Below are 9,264 nucleotides of genomic sequence, written 5' to 3' on the forward strand. Positions count from 1 at the left end.
TGTCTCATAAATCTCTCCTAGGCTGGGTCTGGAGCTCTGTCACTTGAATGCAGTCCTGGGTTTCTTGCCAGCCCCTGTCCAGGCTGTTGAAACAGGAGGCTGGGTTAAACCCTTCCCCTGTCCTCAATTCTGCATCCTCCTGTGCCACTGAACAAGTTTCATACTGTAATAACCGAGCACGGCTCTTTTGGTTATCAAAGCTTGAACTTGATGCCAGACTTGAACAACAGGAGCTCCTTGTGCTGTCAGTGTTCAGGCCTCAGGTCCCCTTAGAGCTGTGGCTGCACAATTGTGCAGACAATGAGGGGGCCACTCTGGCCAGTGGGTTAAATATTGTAGCACCAGGATTCCTTTGGCATGGCCCTGTTTAACATTCACATGTAATTCCAATTCCTTTTCTGAGTCTGGAAGAGCCATCGCTGGGGCATCAATCAGTTTGGGGTTTTTAATTTTCTCAAGTTTTGTTGTCTTTCTCATGTCCCTACCATAACATTGAGGCTGTCTGGGGTTAGAAAGTCATACAATGTTCTGTCTAGAACAGAGAATCCTCAATCCATTTCCTGCAATTTCCTATAAATCCTCAGAATTGTCTCAGCTCCTTTTTAGTCCTGAGTGACGTTACTTCTGAGATTCCCCTGACCCTCTCTGGGTCAATACACCACAAACCTTCAGTCAAAGTATGTCCCATGTGTTTAACCTTTTTCTCCACCATTTTCTCTATATTTTTTAAATACTCCAAGATGCTTTTTAGCCTGAAAATCGAGCCATTTCACAGAGGCTGCTTCTACCACCTCTAATTGTCCTCCTGATTGAATCAAATAGTCCACATCCTGCATTAACTCAGTTCCTGGGGGTGAGGTGAATTCTTTGGATATTTTCTGCAAGGCTGGCCTGAATAAGGCTGGTGCTTCTGTGCCTCCTTACAAAAGGACCATCCATGTCTTTCTCATTTTCCCTTCTAACCCTTGTTCCCACTCAAAGGCCAACTCCTATTCAGCATCCTGTGTAAGTGGGCATCCCCAGAAAGCATCTTTTCCATCAAGTGCTGAATGGTAGCAGTGTGAGGAGGGAACCTGGTTGCAGCTGGTGTAAGGATCTGAGACTGTGGGGTGCCTCGGTTTAATAATCTCATTTCTTATTCTTAGGTCCTGCAGCATTCTATAGATTCCATCTGGTTTCTTGATTGGCAGCATTGGAGCATTCCAGGGAGAGATCCCAGGCTCCAAAAGCCCTGCCTTTAAGAGGGGCTCAATGCCAGGCTGTGAGCCCTTCCTTCCCTCCCTTGGAATAGGGTATTGCTTTTAGACCCCACTTGTCCTGGTTGCTTGAGAGTAATTTGGAGAGGCTGGGTGTCTGATTTTCCCTATTTCCCTGGGGCTGCCCACACTTCTGGGTTCACTTCAGCGTCGGCTTTGCCGGACTTTTGACACAGGGATACAACAGAACTGGCCTCTGTATCACCTTTTACAGTATTAATTTGCATTCCAAATTTAGCCATCAAATCCCTTCCCAGTAAATTACAATCACATTTAGGAGCAAATGAAAATTCATGCATTTCAAACCCATCCCCCACATCTGCTAATAGTAGTTGAATAAAACACAGCCAATCGTCGTTTCAACTTAGCCCAATTCAACATTTTTGAGAGTGGATGGAGAGGCCCCTGTGTCTATGAGGAAAGGCCTCCTCTGGATTCAGACCCACCCTGAATGTTCTCAAGGGCTCCAGTGTGGTGGGTCCCTGGTGTAAAGGGAACTCTGACACACCTGGAGCTTTGTGTCCTCACTTGTTGCAGCCAAGGAACCACAAGGCTCCAGCCCTCCCTGTATCTGCAGCCTCCCCCCAGCCCCAGGAGTGTTTCCCTCCCCACATGCAGCAGGTGACCGGGGAGGGAGATCCACGATTTTCACGGGGGTGAATCTTGGTGTTTCTGAGCTTGATTGAGCTAAATGTCGGTGCTTTGGTTTTTTGCAAGAGTTTGAGTCTTTGTTTTTTGCAAGGGTATGGGTCTTTGTATTTTAGAAGAGATTTTGGCTCAGGCTTGATGTTTGGAGGACTTTTGGGATGAATCTTGGTGTTTTGGATGTTCTTACAGACACAAGTACCCAAAGACTTCCTGAGATGAACTTGTGCAAGGAAGAACCCCCAGCCTAAGGTGCTCTCCTCTTGTTTTCTCCCCAAACCAGGATTTTTCATTCCCAAGGAGTGGCCGGATGGAGGAGGAGGAAAAGCCCCGGAGATGCCGCACGAGGAGGGGCTGCAAACCCAGCGCAGGGAGCTGCGAGGAGCAAAGACCCCCCCTGTGCCAGGAGGGCGGCCGGAGATCCAGCCAGAGCTCCGAGCTGGTGGAGAAGGCTCATGGAGGGGAGAAGCCCCACAAGTGCTTGGAATGTGGGCAGGGTTTCAGCCGGAGATCCAGACTGATCCGGCACCAGGTGATCCACACTGGGGAACGGCCCTATGGGTGTGGGGAATGTGGGAAGAGCTTCAGCCAGAGCTCCTACCTGATCCAGCACAAGAGGATCCACACTGGGGAAAAGCCCTTTGAGTGTGGGGAGTGTGGGAACAGCTTCAGGTGTAGCTCCCACCTGAGGAGACACCAGAGGATCCACACTGGGGAGAAGCCCTACGAGTGTGGGGAGTGTGGGAAGAGCTTCAGCCGGAAGGGCCACCTGATACAACACCAGGTGATCCACACGGGGGAGAGGCCCTATGAGTGTGATGAATGTGGGATGAGCTTCAGCCAGAAACGAACTCTTATGCAACACCAGAGGATCCACACTGGGGAACAGCCCTATGAATGTGTGGAATGTGGGAAGAGCTTCAGTCAGAGCTCTGGCCTGAGGAAACACCAGAGGATCCACACTGGGGAAAAGCCCTACCACTGTGGAGAATGTGGGAAGAGCTTCATCCAGAGATTCCACCTGATACAACACCAGGGGATCCACACTGGGGAAAAGCCCTACGAGTGTGGGGAATGTGGGAAGAGCTTCAGAAACAGCTACAACCTGATCCAGCACCAGGTGATCCACACTGGGGAAGGGCTCTACACCTGCTTGGAATGTGGGAAGGGCTTTGGATATAGCTCCGACCTGAGAAAGCACCAGCGCCTCCACACCGGGGAGAGGCCCTACGAGTGTCCCGAGTGTGGGAAGAGGTTTCGGGTCAGCTCCACTCTCCTCGTACATCAGCGGAGTCACACAGAGGAGAGGCCCTTCCGCTGCCCCGACTGTGGGAAGGGCTTCAAGCACAACTCACACCTCACTGTCCACCGGCGCATCCACACCGGGGAGAGGCCCTACGAGTGTCCTGAGTGTGGGAAGAGCTTCTCCAGGGCTTCTATCTTGAGTAAACACCAACGGAAGCACCGCTAAGGGAAGCGCTGCGAGTGCCCCGAGAGCGGGAAGAGCTTCGTGCGCTGCTCCAGCTCCATCCCCCGTGGGAGGATCGGCCTTGGATGATCCCCAGTGACCCCCGTTGGGCAGAGCCCTGCTGATCCGTGGTCCTGGTGATCTCCTTTGGGTGGGGGGAAGGTGTTGAAGAGATTTCTTTCCCTTCTCCTGTGGGAGTTGGCCAAGCTGAAACAACTCTAAACTTAAGGCTGAGGGAAACCCCTTACTAGTGATGGCAGGTAGTAAAGGTTCTTGGGAATTTACATGTTAATGAAGTTGTTCCGTTTATGTTTTTATGCTTGGTCAGTTATCTTGTACAAATATGGTTATCTTCCCAGTGTGAGTGTCTGACTGGACCCTTACCCTCAGACCTACCCTATATATTGTCATGTTTTCCTCAGTTCCGGGTCTTCCCTGGGTTACCCCCACAGAGTTCTCCCGGGTACTGTGCACAGTTTTTGGGCACCGTCCCTATTTTCTTCTTTCTGTTATTAAAGTATTGTTTTTCTAGTGCCAACCGTCGTTCGTGGTCCTAATTATTTTCTCTCCTTCTCCGGGTGCGATGTGGTTGGTAATAAATTCCCTCCCTGTGCCCAGGCTGGGTCTGTGCCAGCGCTGGCGCTCAGGGCGGGATCTCTCTCGGTCCTTCTCTCAACTCCCGGGCCTCTCCTCAGCCAATCAGAGGAGGCGTTGAACAGGGCTCAGCCAATTGGAGCTAGCAGATCTGATGACTCACCAGTTGCCGGGCAGACCCGCAGTGCCCAGTGTTCCCCTCCTGGACTCGTCTCCCCGCCCAATCGCGGCTCCCCCGCGGGTGCCCCCAAGACCCTCCCAATAAACGGCACCGGCGTGAACTGGGAAGCTTTTTTGGGAACACTGGGAGCAGCTGGGCGGGGGCAGAGTGACAGTGGGGCTGGGGGGGACACCTGACCCCTCCCAAAATCATCTCAGGGACTGCAGGAATTGAGAGGACACACTGTGCTGCACAAGCAAAGCCAGTTTATTACACTAAACACTCGTAGTTATAGTTCTCTAAGTTCCATACAGAATTTTCCACTCAGACCCCTTTGCCTCTGTTCCTTTACTAACACAATCTTTTCAGTTATCCAGTCCTCGTTACATTCTTTTGCCAGCAATGTCCTTGTTACATTTTCTCTCCTCAGAGTGGTCAGAGTGACCAGACATGAAGTCTTCGCTTTTGTTCTCGCCTTGAGTTTCTCTCTCCCACAGCTTCCACTGTCCCAGGGCCAAAAGGTCGGCAGTGTTACCCAGCTCAGCTTCTGTAGCCGTCTGATCTTCCACAGGGGATGGAGCGGGGGGTCCCGGCCGGGCCCGAGGCCACGGGGAGGGGCTGCGGCCGCTGCGGGCTCAGGAGCTCTGTGGGCAGAGAAAAGGGGGTGACACCGGGCTGGGGGTCCCCGGGGGGAGCGCACACGTTCACCCGAGTCCCGCTGGCCCCCAGACAGGTGAGCTCCCAGCACCACCAGCACCACCAGTACGGCCCCAGCTCCCCCGACACGCCCCATCCCCAGCGCCGGGCGGTGCCGCCGGCCCCAAAGCAGCCGCGCTGTGCTGTGGGGGGTCCCCGCGGCCCCGCCCCGGGCGGCACTGGGAGCACCAGTCCGGACCAGTTCAAAGCGTGGGCGAGTGGCATCAGAACCCACGAATGCGAGTCCACCACAAGCCACGTAGAATGCTTGAAACTGGCAGAAAGCATCAGGATTCTCCAAAAGACGGGGTCACCTTCACCTATAAACTGGCCAGGAAATTCCCCAAAGCCGTTTATAACCCCCCTAAACTGGCAGAAAGAAGCAGGATCTTCCCTAAAAGGGGCTTCCCACATCATTCCCTAATATGGACCCAGCTCCAATGTCAGAGGCAGGTGTCTTCCCCCTCCCAGTAACTCATCCCTCAGGACTGGAGGGTGCCCTAAAACCTCCTCAGTAACTGGCTTGCCCCAAGCTCTTCATCCCAAAGTGTGGCTGTCTCATTGCAGACCTCATCTCTCAGATGAGATCTCAGATGAGATCTCCCACTGGGTGGGAGGAAGGTGTTGGAGAGATTTCTCTTTTGGTTCTGCTGTGAATAAATTCACTCCCTGTGCCCAGGCTGGGTCTGTTGTGCCCGTGCCAGTGCTGGGACCAGGATCCCTCCCCATCCTTCTCTCAGCTCCTGGGCCTTTCCTTGTATTTCCTGTCCCTGTGCACTTGCAGAGGGCAGGGACAGGAGCAGTTTTGGTGCCTCAGCATGCAGGCAGGGCCAGCCCAGCCCCGGGGTTCCAGGGGGCTTCTGGGGATTCCCTGTTTGTGGGACATCCCCCCTGGAGGAGGGTGTCCCCCCTTGCTGCAGCCCCAGCCCTCAGGCAGCGCTCAGCCAAGCAGAGAACGCCCTCAGCTGGGGCCTCATTTTTGGGCACACCTGAGCCCCTGGACATCTTGGATGGCCATTTTGGGGTGCACCTGAGCTGCTGGATATCTGGGACCCCATTTTTGGAGCTGTATTGGGTTTGCATTGCCCTGTTTTAGTAGCTGGATTTTCTACAGGGCTGGGCTCTGAGAGAAGGTTCTGGAAGTTTCCTCTGTGTCTGGCAGATCCAGTCCCTGGTGGCTCCCAAGATGGAGGTATTGGATGCAGAGATCCACGAGGATGCAGAGATCCCCCCGCAGCCCCTGGAGGAGCCACGCTGGAGCACGGGGATGCCTGAGAGGAGGCTGTGACCCCATGGACAGAGGGGCCCCCGCTGGAGCAGCCTGTCCTTGAAGGTCTGACCCCATGGCAAAGTGACCCACGCTGCAGCAGTCTGAGGGGGGCTGTTCCCCATGGGATGGACTCAGGTTAGAGAAGTTCCTGGAGAACTCTCCGGTGGGAGAGACCCCAGGGTGCAGCAGGGGAACGACTCCTGTCCCTGAGCAGAGGGAGAACCCACGGGGGATGAACTGACCATGACCCCATTCCCTGTCTCCCTGAAATGCCGGGTAGGAGGCAGAGGTGGAAGGAGGGAGGGGTGGGGGAAGGTGTTATGAAGGGTTTTCTTTTTCTTCTCATTATCCTGCTCTGAGTTTATTAGCAATAAATCCAATTCATATCTCCATGAGCCTGTTCCCGAGATGGTGTTTGATTAGGGATCTCTCCTGGTCCTTAACTCAGGAACCCTTGGTTAAATTTTCTCTCCCCTGTGTGGCTGTGGAGGGCAGTGAGGGCGGCTTTGGTGGGTGCCTGGCCTCGGGCAGCGTCACCCCACTACAATGGGACATGTCCTTGTATGGCCCTGTGTGGGAGATTAGGGACAGGCGTTCGGAAGATATCGTGCTGTACGGGCAGACAGAACCCCTCCCTCAACACTTAGTTGTTTAGTGTCCCTGATAAGGTAAGCAACACGTAATTTGTAACGTAAGCAGACGGAAGTGATGTAGCAAACAGAGGTTTTATAACTCCATGTAATCAGTTAATAAACGCCATTTGCCGTCCACCACACTGGTGTCTGTGAGCTGATGGACCGAGCAGCCTGGCTGTGGCTGCCGTGTCGTTCCTGGAACCAGGTCACTACGCCTCAGTGGAGGCAGCAAGTGGTGCCGAAGCCCCGGGAGTCGCCCGGGAGATCGGGAGTCGCCTGGACGGGTGAACGACGGCCGAGCGGCGGGGCCAGCTCGGCGAGGGGGACGCCCCAGGACCCGTGGGAGAAGGATGGAACCTCTCATGAAGGTCGTAGCTCAGATTCATAAACAGTGGGGAATTGATTGTAAAGCAAAAGATTTTACCCTCGCAGTGACGAGGCTTTTGCAACTTAGTATCATTGATCGTCTGGTGGAAATTCTCCACCCAGATATTTGGGATCAATGTACGAAAGCTCTAGCCGAGGAAACTATGTCTTCTGGGTCGGCAAAGTATCTTAAGTCATGGGGGAAGATTGTGCAAGCTTTAAAAAGCGCTTTGCAGGAGCAAGAGACTTGAAAAGCTGCACAAAATTGTCTAAAATTTACGCCGCAGCTCGGTGTAGGAGCTGTGACGCAAACTGTTTGAGAAGAAACTTTTTCAGAGGAAACTTTTAAAGGGGATTATCAGAGCGTAGAAAAATACAATCTGACGGTCAGTGACTGTGTTCAGGCTGCTGATAAAGTTGGTGCTGCTGACTGCAGAAACTTGGAGGAGCAAAATCTCCCTCCAAAGGCTTCAAGTCCAGAGTTAGCTGCTGAAGAAAAAAATCAGGCAAAATTGTTTTATGATTGATTAACTGAGGAAGCCAGGAATATTGCCCAAAATTCTGCCGTGGGATCGCTGGTAGAAGGGGCTGAGGGGGGACCTCCACCCTATAGGGCAAGAGATTGCATTGAATCGCTGGGAGAGAACAAGAATGTAGCCAGATTGGAATGTTTGGCAGATAGCCAAGAAGCAGCAAACAAAGAAGGTCTTTCACATGTGTGCTTGTTCTTAACAGAAACAAAGATAGCGCGGGCACACGCCAACAGAAGAAAGAGGGAATTAAAGCTAGTCAGAACGCTTGCCAAAAAGCACATTCTTTTCAGGAACACAGTTTAAAGGGGAGAAGAAAGGAGCGGCTCAGCCCTGAGAGAAAGGGCCGGGGTCGGAGCCCGACCAAAAGGCTCCGGAGCCCGGGGGCAGCCAGTCAGTCAACTTCCGACTCTGAATCGGACTCTAGCTCAGAGGACTGGGACTCTGATTCCGGCTCCGACAAAGAGGAAGTAACAGTATATAAAATCAGTAACAACAATGTTTCTACTCGGGTTGAGGGGAAATCAGAAAAAGAACGAACTCCTCTCACAGACTGGAGGAAGATAAAAATGGCTTGTGCCGATTGGGGTCTATCGGCCACACTGGCTTTTCCAGTCCGACTGGGGGGGCAGGTGGAAACCAGAGAAGGTATTCACCAGTAAATCCTAAGGATGTTCAAGCAATTGTTAAAGCAATAACTGACAGAGGGATCAATTCAGCAATGGTTTCTACTCTCATTGATAGTGTTTTTGGAGGGGATGATATGCTCCCATTTGACATAAAGCAAACTTGTAGATTGATTTTTGATGGGGCAGGGATGATAGTTTTTAAACAAGAGTGGGAGAAGAATTGTGCAAAGCAACTAGCTCTGGTCACTGGTCCGGATCATCTTCTACATGGCTCCAGCCTGCAGCGGTTCATGGGCACAGACCCAACCATGATCACCCCCAGGCACAAGCCGAGGGCCCACGAGCCCACAAGGTCATGACAACTCCCCGTGCTGCCAGGGAAGCCATCCGCTCTGCTTCCATGGTCATTGCTAAACCATCACCATGGTCCACAATAAAGCAAAGTGAGAATGAAAGTTTTACACAATTCGTGGACCGGCTCCAGGCAGCACTTGAGTCCTCAGCTTTGCCCTCAGAGGCAAAGGGTCCCGTGTTAGCAGAGTGCCTGCGCCAACAATGCAATTCAGCCACCGAGGACATTTTAAGATCATTACCACCTGGGTCCAGCATCGCAGACATGATTAGGCATGTTGCAAAAGAGGAGCATTTTGCCCCAATCCAGGCAGCCATCTGTACCACAATAACTAGTGTAATGGCATGCTTTAAATGTGGCAGGGCAGGCCACGTTGCAATGGATTGCCCCCTGTTGGGGCATCCTTCAACATCGGTCCCCCCACGCCAGTTGCGACCCAGGGGGCCATGCTGGGTGTGTGGAAAGAAGGGGCATTTTGCCAAAGAGTTTAGGTCTAAGAACTGGGGAAACGGGAAGGGGAGGGGGCAATTGGGCCGCACACAGCCCTCTCCCACTTGGGATGTGAGGCGGCCCAGTTATGCAAACCCCAAATGGGGCGAGGCACTCCCAAACCCTTTTCCCCCGCGAGAAGCTACCAACTTTATAGCACAACCAGCGACCCAG

At 52.9% G+C, this 9,264-nt stretch overlaps 1 protein-coding gene across 1 annotated transcript; it reads left to right on the plus strand.

Moving 5' to 3' along the window:
* The first annotated feature begins 2,162 nt into the window (after positions 1–2,162).
* On the plus strand, positions 2,163–3,912 carry LOC120747904 (zinc finger protein 239-like). The gene has a single exon (XM_040053955.2). The coding sequence runs from the start codon at positions 2,212–2,214 to the stop codon at positions 3,370–3,372; it is 1,161 nt and encodes a 386-aa protein (XP_039909889.1). The 5' UTR covers positions 2,163–2,211; the 3' UTR covers positions 3,373–3,912.
* The last annotated feature ends 5,352 nt before the right edge of the window (positions 3,913–9,264 follow it).

Source organism: Hirundo rustica, unplaced genomic scaffold (assembly GCF_015227805.2).
Source record: "Hirundo rustica isolate bHirRus1 unplaced genomic scaffold, bHirRus1.pri.v3 scaffold_284_arrow_ctg1, whole genome shotgun sequence".
Classification (NCBI taxonomy): Eukaryota; Metazoa; Chordata; class Aves; order Passeriformes; family Hirundinidae; genus Hirundo; species Hirundo rustica.